Source organism: Sebastes umbrosus, chromosome 14 (genome assembly GCF_015220745.1).
Source record: "Sebastes umbrosus isolate fSebUmb1 chromosome 14, fSebUmb1.pri, whole genome shotgun sequence".
NCBI lineage: Eukaryota > Metazoa > Chordata > Actinopteri > Perciformes > Sebastidae > Sebastes > Sebastes umbrosus.
Genome location: NC_051282.1, coordinates 3,366,438 through 3,384,749, shown reverse-complemented (window position 1 = coordinate 3,384,749; position 18,312 = coordinate 3,366,438). Strand labels below are relative to the sequence as shown.

Genomic DNA, 18,312 nt, shown 5'->3' with positions numbered 1-18,312 from the left:
CCTTTCATGAAACCCAAGGACGCTTAACAAAGACATAAATAAACACAACAGTGTATTCTCTGGATGTGGCCGCCCTATGTGTGTGTGTGTGTGAACGTGTGTGGATAAGAGGGGCAGCGTGTGGCGCTGGATGCAGGTTAAAAACTGTAAAATACAAAAACTGAAACAGAGCTCTCATTAATATTAATGACAACGTGCTGCTACTTCAAAAAAGATGTAGTGACTTCACCTCTTAAACTCTGACAGCTCCACCAGTGGATCCATCTATACTAACTCATGTTGTGCAGCCAAACACAAATAAAAACCCACAGAAACTGATTCAAGATTCAACTCAAGATCTCAAAGTTTCCAAATCTGTTAAATATGTCAGGATGGATTTTGGGGGAAAGGGAAGAAAATCAGGCAACAAAAAAAATCTGCAAAAAGTACATTTGCTACTTACACAATGTGTGTGCTAGGCATGAAAATGACAACTTCGTTGGTCTGAAACTGTGCTTTGCGTCACTTTGCGCTGGGTGTAAGATAGGGCCCTCAGTGTGGATCAGTATAATATCAGCCTTATGTCTAAAGTTTAGCGTCACCACAACTTTCACATCATATTAATCTCAGTACAGAAGTAAAGAATGGTGTCTGACCCCAGAGTCTCCAGTCTACAGTGTGGACTCTCCAGAAAACCACACAAGAGCTTCCCTCCTGAATCCTGCAGCTCGTTGTCATCCAGATTCAGGTATCTCAGATGGGAGGGGTTGGACTTCAGAGCTGAGGCCAGAGAAGCACAGCTGATCTCTGACAACCTGCAGCTCCCCAATCTGAATAAAGAATAAATGATGAAGATAAAAATCACTTTATAATCCAATCAGATGTGTTCAGGTTATAAATGTGTAGCTCAACAGTACTATGTCCTAATCAATGAGCTTTTCCCTAAAATGAGTAGAGTGACTTTGTCATTGTGTTATTGTGGATCATCATAATATCAGCCTTCTACAGACATCATCCAAATGTCACCACAACATTCATACACCTATTCATGTCAACACACATCAATAACATGCTGAAGATCTCTGCGTGTGTATGTGTGTGTATGCGTGGGTGTGGGTGTGTGTGTGCGTGTGTGTGCGTGAGTGTGTGTATGTGTGTGTGTGTGTGTGTGTGTGTTCAGAAGGATCAATATCAATGATCAGACATTATTTGACAAAACACATTTAAATAAACAGAAACCAGACAAATATTTCTACTTCATGAAGTAAACTTGATGAATGTAAAACCAATATTAGTTCAGATGATCTTCTGTATCCAGATGTGACCATTTACCAACAATGATAAACATTAATTTACTTTAACAACTAACAGTGGACATTTTCTACAGTTTCTTTAAGAAACACAAGTCTTTTGTGACTGCAGACTAAATTTAGTTCAAGAAACATGAAAATATGAACAAAAGGACATTAACAACTTTATGGATGTAAGTTATGTTTGTACATAAATTAGGTTCAATTGTTAATTAAATATACAAGATCTATATTAGTAACAGAGAGTCAGTGAACTGACCCCAGAGTCTTCAGTCTACAGTTTGGACTCTCCAGAAAACCACACAGAAGCTTCACTCCTGAATCCTGCAGCTCGTTTCCAATCAGCTTCAGCTCTCTCAGATGGGAGGGGTTGGACTTCAGAGCTGAGGCCAGAGAAGCACAGCTGATCTCTGACAACCTGCACCTCATCAATCTGAATATAGAATAAATGATGTAAGTTTAGAAGACAACGTTCCTGCTTGAAATCATTCAATGTTTAATAATGTAATTCATTTAATAAACCGGACGTAGTCACACGTGTTTACTTCCTCTAACTTCTCCAAGGTGGTCTCTAGCTCTCCCGTCAGTTCCGTTCTCTTTATACATCCATGGTCAGCTCCATCGGGGCCGTTTGAATGCATTTAACATAAATGTCAGTATAAGGGTTCTCTACAGTTGTATCGTCGGCCCATTTGACCACGGAGATGAGAGAGACGGCCGGCTCGACCGCACGTTACCGCAATATGATAACGTTTCCTGCCCGTGACAGAGTTAGCATGCAGCTTTATCCGTGATGTCTAGCTCTGCTTTCCCTGCAATGTTTGAAACCCAAAGTGTTTCCATACTTTACTGGATGTGTAGTGTTTACCACTTTGGATTTAAAATGGGAGGGTGCAGGTCGAATCCACACAGACCCTCCGCCGTTTTATACTTTCTCGTTTCAGCTCGCGGTGGCCAGCTGGTTTGTTTTGGTTGGAACGGATATGACGTCACGTCACTCAGACTACAACAATAAAAGCGGTAACTTCCTTCTACCTCCACATAGACTCAAATGGAGTAAATATATCCATTCTGGCATTAAAAAATCAATGTTGCCCAAAGTTACAGACTGTTTAGTACCAAATTCCCTCTTTGTGTTACTATTCCTCCTGCAGCTCAACAAGGACATTTTCAAACACAACATACTTAATGGATACATACTAAGGCTGGGCAATATATCTATATTATGTTGATATTGTGATATGAGACGAGATATCATCTTAGATTTTTGATATCGTAATATCGTGATATGGCATAAGTGTTGTCTTTTCCTGGTTTTAAAGGCTAAATTACGGTAAAGTGATGTAATTTTCTGAACTTACCAGACTGTTCTAGCTGTTCTATTATTTGTTATTGACACTTTGATCATTTATCAAATATCTCACTGTGTAAATATTTTGAGAAAGCACCAATGGTCATTCCTACAATATCATCGCAATATCGATATCGAAGTATTTGGTAAACAATATTGTGATATTTGATTTTCTCCAAGTCACCCTACCCTAATTCATCTAACTCAGACTGCTAAAGCCTCCGATTAGTTTAAGATCAACTTTACAGGTCATTTTACACAGAACAAGACTGTGGATTTTGCCCTTATCTCGTAACACTCAGGTTATACGGGGATTGCTTCACAGACAGAAGGAATGATGACATACATCAATAACTCTTTGAATGTACATATGAACATGTGATTATTGTATTCAGATAAACTTGAAAAGAATATGAACCTGCAAAGAGGTGTCTGATGCAGAATATTTATTTGGTTGTTGTTGCAATCTAAATGTCTGGATTCAAATAATTAGACAATACTGACATGAAAACAGAACACAGTTAGATCTGCTGTCAAAAAGAATGCGGGAAATAACTCAGAACCAGAGAAACCTCTAATTTGATGATGTCATTCATAATCATCAGTTACTTGCCTTTAAGTTGGTGCAATACGTGTTTGTTGAAGAGTGCTGCACCTTCAGACATGTTCAAATAGAAAGCTACAGGAATGAGTCCTAAAACCCAGAAATGAGTCAGCATTTAAGCACTTCCTGTTGCCTCGTCTGGAAGTCAGTGGGTTTTTTGAATGTGTTTTTAGTTAGATGCCTGAAATAAGGTCTGTGGTTAAAGGTCCAGTATGTAGGATCTGCCGGTATGTAGAGGTGAGGTGAGAAGATTGCAACCAACTGAAGCCTCTCCTGTGTGCCAAACGTGTTGGAGAGCTACGGTGGCCGACGTGAAAACAAGAATGTCCCTCTCTAGCGCCATCTGGAGCAGAGCCAGTGCATAGAGAGTGTGTGTACAAACTACATAAGTTACAGTCAGTGAACTGACCTCAGTTTCTCCAGTCTACAGTTTGGACTCTCGAGTCCAGCAGACAGAAGCTTCACTCCTGAATCCTGCATGTTGTGGTTGTTACTCAGGTTCAGCTCTCTCAGATGGGAGGGGTTGGACTTCAGAGCTGAGGCCACAACTTCACAGTGAGTATCTGAGAGTCCACATTTAGAAAGTCTGTCATGACACACAAATTACAAAATATGTTATTATGAAAGAGGACAGTTTATATTTACTTCATGCATTTGATGACTAACCAGTTTCATATATACTTCTTTGATTAACATTTGCTCCTCACATCAGTGGTTCATTTAATCTTATCTCACTGTTTGACATGAAACAATAATTCTCATCACTCTCTCTCTAACCTGCAGACTTTTAATATTTGTTTTTCTTTAATCTTGCAGATGGAGAGAGAGAAAATTAAGTTACATTGAGGCTTCCCTAATGTCCAATCTGTAAGTGTGATCTGATCCCAGGTCTGTCTCCACAAAGTTAGCATGAGGCCTTCTTGATTAGAAAAGCATTTTCAAAACTCAGTGAATATGTAATAATAATACAGTTGAGGAAGTTGACCTCTCTTTGCTGCTACCTGCTGCTGTCAGGTTCACGTCCATAAATGGGAAAATTCAGCTGCTAAACAGTAGAGAAATTAAACAAATCACGTAATAATATTAGACTTGTTCATAATTAAACATTCATATAACTAGATATTTTGATGACTGCATGGCGTTTTGTCATTTACACTCTTTTCTGAGCATCAAACGTATTCAGCTCACAAACACAATTAACGAACCAATAAGGTTTCATTATTTTAAACATAATGCCATCAGAAAGATGTTATCAGTGAATCAGCATTAAAAACATAACATTGATCTTTGGTGTGTATTAGATCTCTTAAATAGTCAGAATTCTAGCATTCTGCTGTTATATATTCATCAGACCGCTGTTATTGGTGGAAGCTGTGTATTTCCTGCTACTACTCTTCTCTACACCAACAAGAGAGAGAAACACCTGAGTTTCTTTCTGTGAGTAACAGAATAAAAGGAAAGACTTAAAATCAAGATTATGGAACACAACTTGAATTCATTAGCAATAAAATGCACCATTGCCCGATTCAACACACTCAGGAGTTTTACAACGGCAATCTTTGTCTCGTATAACCAGTAGTTTACGGTGGCTGATGAAAGAGTTGGGTAGATTTTCGGTTTTGCCTGTCTGGTCCGGTGTACAAACTTAAACCGGTTTGATTTTATGCTAACCAGCAGAACCGACATTTGTCATTATGACAATATGACATTATGACTGGCAAATTCAAAAGTAGCCTACATCAACAACCTGTGCGAGATGAGACGTGGCAAAGAGATGAGCCCAAAAACACACAAGGTAACGTGTAATGTGCCGCTTCTTCTTCATTAGTGTTTATTTACAGTTGACAAACCAGCTTAGAGGTGCATTACTTCCACCAAGGCTGCATCCCAAATCTCTTAATTTTCGTTTCCTCTCTCCTCGATCCTCGCTTGAACCGGAAGTTGTTCTGGTGCGCCATTTTGAAGACCGTCCCAAAGCCCTTATTTGTGCATCGAGGAGCGAGGATCGAGGATCGAGGAGGCTTGCCGGAGGAGCTATGAGCGAGGATACAACAGTATATCCTCCCCGAAAGTCTTTTACCGACCGACACGCCCCCTTATTGGATATCAGTTATTGATTGGACGCTGCTGCCGATCAGACTGATCTGATAACTTTACCTCTCAACATCACTGGAGTTTCATACCGGAGTGAAGACAGATCACAGATTAAACATTTTATAGTTTAGTTGTCTTCTGATTCACCATCTAGTTAAAATCTGTGTTAATTGAAGGTCTGAACAGCAGCAGAAGAACCTGCAGTATCTCTCCTTCACACACCATCAGTGAAGGAGCTCGACACTAAGAGGGGTTTATAATACCTGATGAACTGATTTAAAATAATTTTCTGCATTTTTTAGAATGATTTGTCTTTTCATGATCTGTTATTTCCCCCGTTAACATTTATTAATGAAACTATTAAAGTCAGAGAGAGAAGGAGAGTCTGTCTGTCAGTAACAAACACCTTTTACATCATTTATCCTCATTTCCATTCAGTCACATGAGGCTGATCATTCCTGAACGTCGGTTTGATATGAGTTACATCATTTACATTTTCCCTTTAGCCTAATAAATAATGTCCAGTGTTCAAAAAACACCGTAGTCATATTCTGGGTTATGAAATAATGAGCTCACAAGCAGAATATCAATAACTACAGACGCTAATAATGAATAAATAATATAAAGAGCACTTGTCTTTATTAGTATTAGTACAGTTCAGACATAAACAGCTGTTAAAGCTGACTGACAGCTGATCCAGCTGTGGTCAGCTGCTGCTGTCATCAGAAACGGACGTTGCTTCACGTGACGCTTCAGAGGAAACGACCGTCTCATGTCGCTTAAATCGTATTTCCTCGTTTCCTCTCTCCTTGCATGGTTTCCTTGCATCTCTCCATGCTGCCCTGGTGGGAGGGACTAAGACGCAAGGAAAAGACGCAAGTGAGGGAAACAGGGATGCAATTAAGAGCTTTGGGATGCAGCTTAAGAGCTTTGGAACGGTCTTCAAATCTCATGTGACTGAATGGAAATGAGGATAAATGATGTAAAAGGTGTTTGTTGCTGACAGACAGACTCTCCTTCTCTCTCTAACTTTAATAGTATCATTAATAAAAGTTAACGGGGGAAATAACAGATCATGAAAGGTCAAATATTTCTAATAAATGCAGAAAGATGTTCTAGGTCCATTTGTCAGGTATTATAAACCCCTCTCAGTGTCAGGCTGCTTCACTGACGATGTGTGAAGGAGAGCTACTGCAGGTTCTTCTGCTGCTGTTCAGAGCTACAGTTAACACAGATTTTTAACTAGATGGTGAATCAGAAGACAATTTAACTATAAAAGGTTTAATCTGTGATCTGTTTTCACTCCGGTATGAAACTCCAGTGATGTTGAGAGGTAAAGTTATCAGATCAGTCCGGTCGGCAGCAGCGTCCAATCAGTGACTGATATCCAATAAGGGGGCGTGTCGGTTGGTAAAAGACTTCCTTGGAGGATACACTGGTGTATCCTCGCTCCTCGGTGCACAAATAAGAGCTTTGGGACGGTCTTCAAGATGGCGCACCAGAACAACTTCCGGTTCAAGCGAGGAGCGAGGAGCGAGGAAACGAAAATTAAGAGATTTGGGATGCAGCCATAATGTGAACAGATACTGCACTGTCTGGATTAAATTAGAAGAAGCAGAAACAAGAAATCGACTCGTCCTCCCCGCCGCCGGGTGGCTGCTTTGCCGGGAGTAGAGTGTGCTGCAGCTCCAGGAGATGTGCCGTCGTCGTCGTCAATTCGTGAGCCTGTTAGATAGCTCAGGGCTTCTGCCCTTTTCTATCAATAGGAGGTCGTTGGAAGGAGGAGCGAGGAGATGGAGGAGGAGCCCAGTTGGTGCTGCGGCATCATGGCCCGGCCAGATGAGTTTTCTTTTTTTTTTTCTTGTTTTTCCTCATAACAAAATAAAAAAAATGAAGTATGGATAAAACAAATGGAGAGAAAAATAAATTAAAGAAAGAAAAATAAACAAAGAAAACAAAGAACAAATAAACAAAGAAATAAACAAACAAACAAAAAAGAAAACTTTAATTTTTTTTTATAAAAGCCAACATAACTGGGCAAGATCAATATAATGTGTCTTTGTGTGTGCGCTTGAGAGGGGTGGGGTAGCTGGCTGTTAGTCAGGCTGCAAATCAAATTAGGGCAAGATTAAAAAGAATAAGATAAAATAAAGTAAAATAAATATAAACAGGTAGATAGATAGAAGTAAAAGAATGATGGCTAAAAGGATGGTGTTTAATAGGGTGATGGATAAAAATATGATGTTTTAAAAGAGAATGATGGATAAAAAAAGGATGTTGTGGTTGTATGTGGTGTGTGGACTGTAAATAGAGTTAAATGTGATCATGGGTTAATATTGGTGGTGGTGGTGGTGGTGGGTGGGTTTGATAGTTATGGTGGTTTGTTTTGGAGGATTATGGAGAGGGGTGTTCTGGTGAACAGGATGAGCTGAGTTTTGGAGGGGTTGAGTTTGATTCTCTATTTGTTGGACCAGGTTTTTATTGTTGTGATGCATGTTTGGAGTTTTTTGGCAGCCAGTGGAATTGATTTGGAGTGAGTCCAGTAACAGAGGTCGTCGGCAAATGGTGAGATGTGTCCTTTGGTGGGTGGGGGGTAGTAGACGTCGGAGATGTAGATGAGAAAGAGGATGGGACTGAGGACTGCACCTTGAGGGACACCAGCTTCGGGAGTGAAAGGGGTGGAGAGCGAAGTGGAGACCTTGACCTTTATTTGTCGATTGTGGAGGAAGCTTGAAATGATGTTGTATATTGGAAGTGGTATTTGGAGTTTTGGGTCTTGTAATCTGTAGAGTAATCTGTTGTGCCACATTTTGTCGAATGCCTTTTCAATGTCAATGAATATTGCCAGGGTGAATTATTTTTTGGTGAAACTGCGGGTGATTGATTCTGATAGTCTGAGGATGTAGTCGGTGATGGATCTGTTTTTACGGAAGCCAGCTTGGTGAATACCCAGGAGTCCCATGTTGTCTGTGTGTTGTGTGAGGCGTGCAGTGATGATTCGTTCAAACAGTTTACCGATGTGACTGATGAGGCTGATGGGTCTGTAGCTGGTGGGATGTTTTGGATCTTTGCCCGGTTTATGGATCATTGTGACTATGGCTGTTTTCCAGGGTAAGGGGAAGTGACCGGTGGTGAAGAGGAGGGAGAGCATGTTGAGGTAGGTGGTGAAGAGGAGGGAGAGCAGGTTGAGGCAGGTGGTGAAGAGGAGGGAGAGCAGGTTGAGGCAGGTGGTGAAGAGGAGGGAGAGCAGGTTGAGGTAGGTGTCTGGTGCTTGTTTGATCAGGATGGTGTCTATGTTGTCTTCTCCAGGTGCTTTATTTCTCATTTTTTTTCAGGTGAGTTCTGATTTCTGGGGGGGTGATTGGTTGTGTCAGTGGGTGGTCATCTGCTGAGGTGAGTGATGGGGGGGATTGGTTGTGGCCATGTCGACAGTTTCTTTCCAGTTGTGATCAAAGTGTGGATCTGAGGGACAGGAGTGAGTGTTCTAGAGGTGGTTTCTGAACAGGGTTGCTTTTTCTTGGTTATTTTCAATGGATCTCCTTGATGTATGAGAGTTGGTATGTTGTTTTTGTTTTGTGCACCGTTCATGTTTTTTATTTTCTGCCAAAAGCTGCATGGGTTGGATCTGTAGTCGCTGTCCAGTTTATTGTAGAATGATTTCCATCTTTGCTGTGAGTGCAGAGTGAGTTGTTGTCTGATCTGGTTCTGGAGCCGGTTTATTTCTGTTTTGGTATCCGGTGATCTGTATTTGATGTAGTGCCTCCGTAGTTTTCTTTGATCAGGCGTAGGATGTGGGGTGGGAGCTGTTGCTGTGGTTTGGTGGCGGAGTGAAGTGGGATGCATGTGTTACGAGCCTGGGTGAGTAGTGATCCGATGCGTGTAGCCAGGTGGTCTAGTGAATGGTGGTCGAGGAGGATCTGAGTGATGTCCGTGGTGTCTTTGATGATGTGTTTCCTGTAGTTTTCCCAGTTTGCTTTTTTGTAGTTGTACCGTGGTTGTAGTGGCAGGTGTTGGATTGTGAGGGAGAAAGTGGCGAGGATCGGGAGGTGGTCGCTGCCGATGTCGTGGCTCACATGGAAGTTGTGGAGTGTGGCTCAGAGGTCTGGTGAAGAGAGGGCAAGGTCCAGTATGTCCATGGTGGAGTTGGCAGGTGGATGTGTGTCGGTTCATCACTATTGAGGATAGTGAGGTTGGTGGTGTCCAGTATTTCTTTGAGTGTTATTCCTGATTTGTTTGTAGTGTTGCAGTTAAAATCTTTGTGTTTGGCATTAAAATCTCCCATTATGAGCACGTTTCTGTTTTTGTTGGTGATGGTCTTGATGAGTTTTCCTGAGGGCTGTATTCCAGGGGGACAATATATTGATGAGATGAGGAGAGTGGTGGATGTATTTAAAAGCAGTGTGGTGGCCATGTATTCATTGTGTGCCAGTTCTTCTTGTGTCAGATTAAAAAGGGTTTCCCTGTATTCGATTCCCTGTTTGATTAAAAGTGCCACTCCGCCTCCATGGCCTGTTGGTCGCTCTTTTCTAAGAATATTAAAACCATCCAGGTTAAAAGGTGTTTCTTTCCTGAGGAGAGTTTCATTAATGGAGGCTACTGTGACTTGTTTTTCAGTTAAAGTAGCCATAAGGTGGTAGCCAAAAAGGGTTAAAAGGATTGGATAAAAAGACTAAAAAAATAAATTTTGAGCGGTTTAAAGATGGGACTGTTTTAAAAAGTTTGTGTTTTTTCTGATGCTTTCCAGGATTTTCTGTACAGTAGTGTCGTCTTTGCATAGACGAGTTTGAGGTCTTCATGAATCTTGTTGAGGTTTGTGCTGAGGTCCTGGGGGGTCGGTGTGGTGTCCTGGGGGGTTGGTGTGGGGTCCTGGGGGGTCGGTGTGTTGTCCTCGGGGGTTGGTGTGGAGTCCTGGGGGGTTGGTGTGGAGTCCTGGGGGGTTGGCGTGGAGTCCTGGGGGGTTGGTGTGTTGTCCTTGGGGGTTGGTGTGGTGTCCTGGGGGGTTGTTGTGGTGTCCTGGGGGGTTGGTGGGATGTGGGAATTGGGGGGGAACTGGAACCTTGGACGATCTTGTGGACGGGAGCTTCTTGGTGCTGTGGTGGTGAGGGCTAGGTAGGTGGGGCAGTGTTTGGAGATGGAGGGGTGCTTGCCGCCGCAGTTGGCACATTTACAGTCTGTTCTGTCCTTGTTGCATTGTTTGTGGTGGTGGTTTTCTGAACATCTGAGATATGTGACCGGGGTCTTGCATTGCATTAATGTGTGGTTGAATTGTTGGCAGTTGAAACATTGTTGGGTGGATGGAGGTGGGTGAGATCTTTCGACTCTGTAGTGGAAGAAGTTCATGTAGAAGCCTTCTTGAATGAGACCAGGTGCATCTGCGGGGTTGGTGAGGTGGATCCTTATGAAGGTGGTGGGTTGTTGAGTGGCTCTGCTGATGATGCGGTGTGCTTTGGTTGTGGAGATGCCTTGTTTTTCCTGTTCTTTTGTTATTTCTTCTGTGTTTATGTCGGTGTGGATACCCTTGATAATCAGCTGTTTGGTTTGTTGGTGAGTGGTGGCTGGTGTCGCTTTTCTTGCTGGGCGGTATGTGATGTTTGAGTGCTGAAATGAGTCTTGGTGCCAGGGGGAGAGAAGGGAGTTTATGGAGTGTACGTCGTGTGTAAATATGAGAATGCCTCCTTTCCTCATGCGGATTAGCTTTTTTATTTTGATGTCAGGTTTGCAGCGGATGAGTTCTTGGTAGATGGATTTGTTGGTGGTAAAGATGTCGTGGTTGATGTTATCGATGACTACTGGTATGAGTGAGGGGCTTTGGGGTGAATCTGTGTCTTCTTGTTCTTTCCGGGCTCTCTTCTTGGGGATGGTGCTGAAATGTTCACTGTAGTTGTCCATGTTTTGGTTGACGGTCTCTGCAAAGGTGGCTGGATGGGGGGTTGCAGCGGTGGGGGGTTGGGGTGTTGGTTTGCCGTGCATCAGGGTTGTGCTCATGAGTCCGATGGTGTTTTGGAGTTGTGGGATGAAGTGGGCAAGTGGAGTTGATATGATGTTTTTATTGAGTTCGGTGAATAGTTGTTGGATTTTGTCCAGTAGTGCTGCCAGGACCTGGGTTTCCATGGGGGTGGTGGGTTGGGGGGTTACTGTTTCATTATTGCTGGTGGTGGGAATGGTGAGGGAGAGTGCAGTGCTGGTGTTTCCTTTGGTGCTTTGGTGCTTTGGTGTCTTGTGGTTGTGGACTGGTAGTTTGTGGTGCAGTGGCCCCCCATGGTGGTGTGATGGGCTGTAGTGAATCCAGTTCCTTGAGGGTTTCTTTGATGAAGCGGTCTACTGAGGGTGATCGGTTTTGGATGGTTTTTGATTTGTTGGCAAGCTGCTCGCGGCGGTACAGGCGTGGGTCTTTGGGTGGTTGAGCAGGTGCTGGTTGGGGCTGTCTGGGTTTCTGCTGGTTGTCTTGTTCCTGTGATGGTGTGGTTCTGTTGGGGTCTTTTTGTTGGTATTTTTCGGTTCTGGGGGGATGGAGGGGTTTTTGTGATGGGTGTAGACTTTTTCCTTCTATTGAGAGTTTATTTTTTTGTTTTTCTGGTGCAAATGCTGAGGTCCAAATGTTCTGCATCTCTTCCTTTGATCGGGGTCCGGTTGCCATGGTTAGTGAGTGATGTATGAGTGTTTAGTGTGTGTGTGAAAATATATAAATGAAAAATTGAATAAATAATTATATATATATATAAAATAAGAAATAGAACAGAAGGTTATGACAGCGTTTAAATGGGGCTATGCCAGAGTTAAAACAGCATTAAAACAGTTGGCTAGGCTGCAGTACTGGACTGAATAAAAAAATAAAATAGAATGAAATAAAACAAGAGGATAAAACTAACAAGAAGTAGTAGTGGCAATTTGAGATAAATGCAAAAAAAAAGTGAATGTTGGGGTGGGATTTGCTTGGTGCACTGAGTGGTGGTGTCGAGTGAAGGGGGAACGTGATGCGGAAGTGAGAATCGTGTCTGGAGAATCATTTAGTGATGTGTGAGAACAGGTAAGTGTGTGAAACAGGTAAGTGTTGTGTGAAACAGGTAAGTGTTGTGTGAACATGTAAGTGTTGTGTGAACATGTAAGTGTTGTGTGAACAAGTAAGTGTTGTGTGAACATGTAAGTGTTGTGTGAACATGTAAGTGTTGTGTGAAACAGGTAAGTGTATAATGTGCTTAGTGCTGCTGAGTGAGATGAGTGAATGTGACTTGGTGCAGTGATTTAATTCCGTTAAAAGACCGTGCCCATGTTGGCTTGAAATAAAATAAATGAACAGATAAAAGATCAATACAAAACGCTTATCCTCTCCGTGATAATGGCGTTGGGCTCCTGCTGCATTCCTCTCTCCTGCTCAGCTCAAAGTAACCAAAGTAATCACCAATCTAGGTGTAGCCTAGGGGAGATGTACCCCCAGTTAGCAGTTCGCTCATATTCAGCCAGTGCAAGCCCCAGCATCAGGGTTGCGTTCGAAAAGTCAAATAATTACGTCCTAACATCTTTTCCTAACCACTTTTCCTTGACCCCAATGGAAAAGGTCATGAGGTCAAGGAAAGATGAGAAGGAGAATTCAGAAGGAGTTAGGAAAAGACAACAGCGGTATTAGGAGAATCCGACACTTTCACTAGACTCTGTCATTATGATGTGACGGCGGCGGATGTTAGTGACGTGAGTCTGCCGTGGTGAAACTACAATATTCTGAAGATAGACTACAAAAGACGCACTTTCCCCCGTGTGTTCATAAATTGGTCTTTCAGTGACAGACTCTTTCACCTGCGGTGTGTGAAAGAGAGATACCACAGGTCCTCCTCCTGCTGCTGGAACACTATACATCAACAGATAATAAAGATCATCTGACATAACGTGGACAACCGGTGAAAAACATCACTTCATTACTGAGGTTGGGATTGAAATAAACAAGGAATATATGACAAATATTGAGTTAATTGTTGGAGTTATGGAGAAGGGGTAGGATCATATACTGTAAGTGTAGGCTGTACTTCTTCCAACTTCTTTTTGGACATGAAATATTTATTTATGTTGATTATTTGTTAATTGATTGTTTACTGTTCATTTTATTAGTTATTCTTGTTTTGTTTTTTACTGAGGTATTTGTTACATGTTCGAAATAATAAATTAATAAAAAAATAAAGTGAAACAAAATGGTTGTCACTGTCCACTCATATTAAACATGAATCCCAATTAGTGTATGAGGGTAAGAAAATAACATGCAAGATCAGCATATTGTTTGTTATTATGAATGGCCTAATGTTGCGTCGCTTTAAATGCTGCGACCGTAAGGAATTGTGGGATGTTATTCTCTCGTTTCCTTTGGTAAAGGACGGTCCAGTGTATCCTATGCTAAAGGAGATAATAAAGGAAGCTGATTTTTCATTTGTTTTACCAGTTTCAAATGTCGCCTCCATCACCCAAAAAGATAAATAAGAAAAAACTGTAAAATGTATCAAGTATTAGAAATAAATAGAATAAATGTGTTCATTAACTTGACAGCTAGAAACACAACCTACTGAAACATTTTTTGCACTCAACATTTGAAACAGCTCAAGAACATCTGTGACAAAATACAACTGACATATTTATGTAATAAACACGTGGAACACTTATAAGAATATTATATTTTAAGAATAATTTTATAGTGTGTATATTTGAAGAACTAAACTACTAATCTACACTGATCTATAAAGTTAATCACATCTGGACTTACTGAGCTTTTCTGCAGTTCCTCACAGCTGGAATCAGTCTCAGTCGTCCCTCGTCTGTTGTGTTGTACTTCCCCAGGTCCAACTCATCCAGAACCTCCTCTGACATCTGCAGCATGTAGGCCAGAGCTGAGCAGTGGATCTCAGAGAGTTCCTTCTCTGATCTGTTCTCTGACTTCAGGAACTCTTGGATCTCCTGATGTACCGACTGGTCGTTCATCTCCGTCAGACAGTGGAAGATGTTGATACTTCTGTCAGGAGAGATATGATCTCTGTTCATCTCCTTCAGGTTGTTGATGATTCTCTGGATGGTTTCTGGACTGTTTTCTGTCTGACCCAGCAGACCTCCTAAGAGCCTCTGGTTGGACTCCAGAGAGAGGCCATGAAGGAAACGAACAAACAGGTCCAGGTGGCCATTTTTACTTTCAAGGGATTTCTCCATGGCTCTCTTCAGGAAGACATCCAGAGATGGGCCACGACTATCACTGTTTCCAAAATACTTTGAGATGTTCTTGAAAAAAGACTTTGGGTATAACTCTCTGTGCTTGTAGTCTTCTCCCAGGAAGTCCTCCAGTACCTCTGTGTTCCTGTTTGTGTAACAGTGGAACATGTAGACTGCAGCCAGAAACTCCTGAATGCTCAGATGAACAAAGCAGTAGACTGTTTTCTGGAAGATCACACACTCTCTCTTGAAGATCTCTGTACAAACTCCTGAGTACACCGAGGCCTCTGTGACATCCAGACCACACCGCTCCAGGTCTTCTTGGTAGAACATGATGTTTCCTTTCTCCAGCTGTTCAAACGCCAGCCTCCCCAGCTTCAGAAGAACTTCCCTGTCAGCCTCCGTCAGCTCCTGTGGACTCGTCTCATGTCCCTCACCATACTTCTGCTTCTTCCTCTTTGTCTGAACCACCAGGAAGTGTGAGTACATGTCAGTCAGGGTCTTGGGCAGCTCTCCTCTCTGGTCTGTAGTCAACATGTGGTCCAGAACTGTAGCAGTGATCCAGCAGAAGACTGGGATTAGACACATGATGTGGAGGCTCCTGGATGTCTTGATGTGTGAGATGATTCTGCTGGACAGCTCTTCATCACTGAATCTCCTCCTGAAGTACTCCTCCTTCTGGGCGTCAGTGAAGCCTCGTACTTCTGTTACCCTGTCAACACATGCAGGAGGGATCTGATTGGCTGCTGCAGGTCGGGAAGTTATCCAGACGAGAGCTGAGGGAAGCAGATTCCCCTGGATGAGGTTTGTCAACAGCATGTTGACTGATGACTTCTGGGTGACATCAGACAAAACCTCATTGTTGTGGAAATCCAGTGAAAGTCTGCTTTCATCCAGGCCGTCAAAGATGAACAGAACTTTACAGACAGCGAGCTTCTCTGCTGTGACCTTCTGTAATGTTGGATGGAAAACATGGAGCAGCATGAGAAGACTGTACTGCTCATCTCTGATCAAGTTCAGCTCCCTGAACGAAAGCAGAATCACCAGACTGACATCTTGGTTTTCCCAGCCCTCTGCCCAGTCCAGAGTGAACTTCTGCACTGAGAAGGTTTTTCCAACGCCAGAGACGCCGTTCGTCAGAACGACTCTGATGTGTCCCTGTTGGTCAGGTAAGGCTTTAAAGATGTCCTGGCACTTGATTGGAGTGTCATGGAGGGTCTTCATCTTGGAAACTGTCTCAAGCTGCATCACCTCATGTTGGGTATTAACCTCTTCACTCTGTCCCTCTGTGATGCAGAGCTCAGTGTAGATCCTATTGAGGAGGGTTCCACTTCCTGTTTCATCACTTCCTTCAGTCACACATTCAAATCTCTTCTTCAGACTGATCTTATGTTCATCTACAACCTCCTGCAGAACCCTATCTGCTGAAAGAGAGAGAAAAAAGTTTCAGACGAAATAAAGAAACTTTTTTATTTCCAATGCTAACATGAAAATATCAATATAACAACCAATAAAGAAGTAAAGGTTATAAAGTCATCATCCCTTCTTGAAGTCAAAACTAACGTCAAGGTGATTTTTACATTTATTGTTTATAGATGTTATTTTTAAAGATAAGTACCAGAAATGCCAATTTTTTTCTCAGCCTCTGACTGCGTGTTGGTGTACATGTTTGATTGACAGCAGAGGAGGCGGAGACTCAGCTGCTCGCCAGCAGCTCTTCATCTAAACAACTCACTGTGGCTGTTCCTACCTTCCTGTAATATGTAAAACTGATCAAATAACGTGGAATATGTTCATGTCTTGTTGTGTAGACCTGTATTTACTATATATAGCACCTCTAACAAAGAACCATGAATCTGAGAAATACACTGCGTTTCCTATAGCTGCTTCAAAATAAAAGCCCCCTGCTGGTGGAGGACTATTATGTGAAGCAGAAGGAAATGTTGAGTTTTCAGCAGTAAATAAATAAACCTCCGATGTGACTACAGCTCAGCTCGGTTTTTCCTGCAGTGGTAATGCATATATTCATGGCTTGGCACATCGCAGAACAGAAAACAGCAAAAGACAAAGTAAACAAATGAGCTGAAATCTGAAACTTACCAGCTCAGTGCAGACAGTGTTTTTTTAGCAGAGGAACTGAAGTGACAGGACCCTGTTAAACATCTAAACTAACCAATGTTGATATTAGATATTATATATTAACACTTTTTAAGATGTTTAATGTGCTGCAACTGACGAGCTAATTATCACTCTACTGTAGCCTGAAAACTGATGTTAGCAGTGCAGCTTTCCTCAGTGGGTGTTTGTTTGGTCGCTTGTTCAACGTGTCGCTCTGCAGGACCAGACGTGTGTTTATAAGTTAGAGAAGGAGACTTTAGCAGGAAAGCTAATGTGGGCTGTTGTTCACAGTCTGTGTCTCTTGTTGTGTCTCAGGCTGCTGTCTGGTTGTTAGTCAGTGTGACTGTCTGTCTGTGATAGAACAGTGATGTTGTTACTTTATACAGAGTTTAATAGTTCTCCATCTTCATCTATGCAGATGGAAAACAAACATCATTCTGATTGGTTAATGCAAAGACGGAGTGCTATCATAAAAACAAAACATAAAAATATAAATGTATTGCTTTTGGGTTCAGATTTTCTCTCAAAGGAGAACAAAGTACAAGTGATGCAGAGCAGATATGTATGATGGAGAAGATCTTAAATGGTTGTCACAATAATAGTCAGTGTATTAAAACAACAAGTCCTGTTTTCAGACATGAAGACATCAGCAGACACATCTACAGCCTTACTTTGTACAGTGCTGGTCTGACTGGCTGTCTGCAGTCCAGGTCTTGTTCTGGATCTGGACATCAGCTCCTCCATAGAAGCATGACTCCTCTTCTTCTCTCTGTGGAGACATTATTTTATTACTAAAATGATTTGTTGATTGTTGGTGAAAAATATCAAGACTTTCAGTCTGTAATGAAAATGTTCCTTTATTTGAACTCTCCTGCTTTAATAAACAAGAATTAGCTGCTTTTCCTATCTGACTGTCTTATTCAACATTTAGTGATCTGGCTGAAGTTTTTTTTATTAAAGGTGAACAACGGCCATTTTTAAAACATTGATATTATTCTATTCTAACAAGGAAGACCAGGACACCAGTGTTACATGCTGTGTGTCTCAGACTGCTGGTCACCGCAATATGTAGACCACTTCTAACCTCAGTTCAAACCTAACTAACTCAAACTAAACTGCCCAAAGTGACTGTGAATCAGTAAAGGACATAATCAGCTCTCTTTGGCCACTTTTAAAACATTGATATTATTCTGGAGGCTATATAACATGATGGAAAAAAAACTGCAACTTGCTCATGGACACGCATATTGTGAGGGCACGCCGGGAAACCACAAGGTGGCAGCGGCACATTTCTCTCCTCTACAGCCGATAGGGAGGAAACTGACTCAGACACTTTGGCAGTAAAGTAATAAAATATTGGATTAACACTCACCCTGCCTCAGTCTACAGTTTTCAGTCTGAGCTGACTGACTGAACACTTTCACGATTCCCTCCCTTTTCTCATGTACCTGGATCACCTGGTCAGTGTGGCTCCTCCCCTCTCCATTTACAGGAAATCTTTGACCTTAAAGTTTATCTATGAGGGCGTGTGTGTGTTACTCACACAGATCAGCTTTTTAACACGGTGTGATTATGAGAATCTCTTTTGGCTTGAACAGGTTGAATTAAAATTAGTTTTGGTCAAATCTTATACATTTTTTATGTTTAAATCAATTTGGTTAAACACTAATGTGCTT

General features: G+C 41.9%; 1 protein-coding gene across 2 annotated transcripts in view; it reads right to left on the bottom strand.

The window, feature by feature from the left end:
• The window catches only part of LOC119502231 (NLR family CARD domain-containing protein 3-like), a 31,534-nt gene that overhangs the window by 7,427 nt on the left and 5,795 nt on the right, over positions 1 to 18,312 (bottom strand). The window contains exons 3-6 of one of the 2 annotated variants that reach the window (XM_037793075.1): positions 17,308 to 17,405; positions 14,082 to 15,942; positions 3,654 to 3,830; positions 636 to 809 (exon numbers count right to left, since the gene is read on the bottom strand). In XM_037793075.1, the coding sequence (XP_037649003.1) occupies positions 636 to 809; positions 3,654 to 3,830; positions 14,082 to 15,942; positions 17,308 to 17,405 (2,310 nt within the window). Of the gene's footprint in view, positions 1 to 635; positions 810 to 1,548; positions 1,723 to 3,653; positions 3,831 to 14,081; positions 15,943 to 17,299; positions 17,406 to 18,312 lie in introns of both variants that reach the window. The other variant, XM_037793074.1, reaches the window with a different exon arrangement.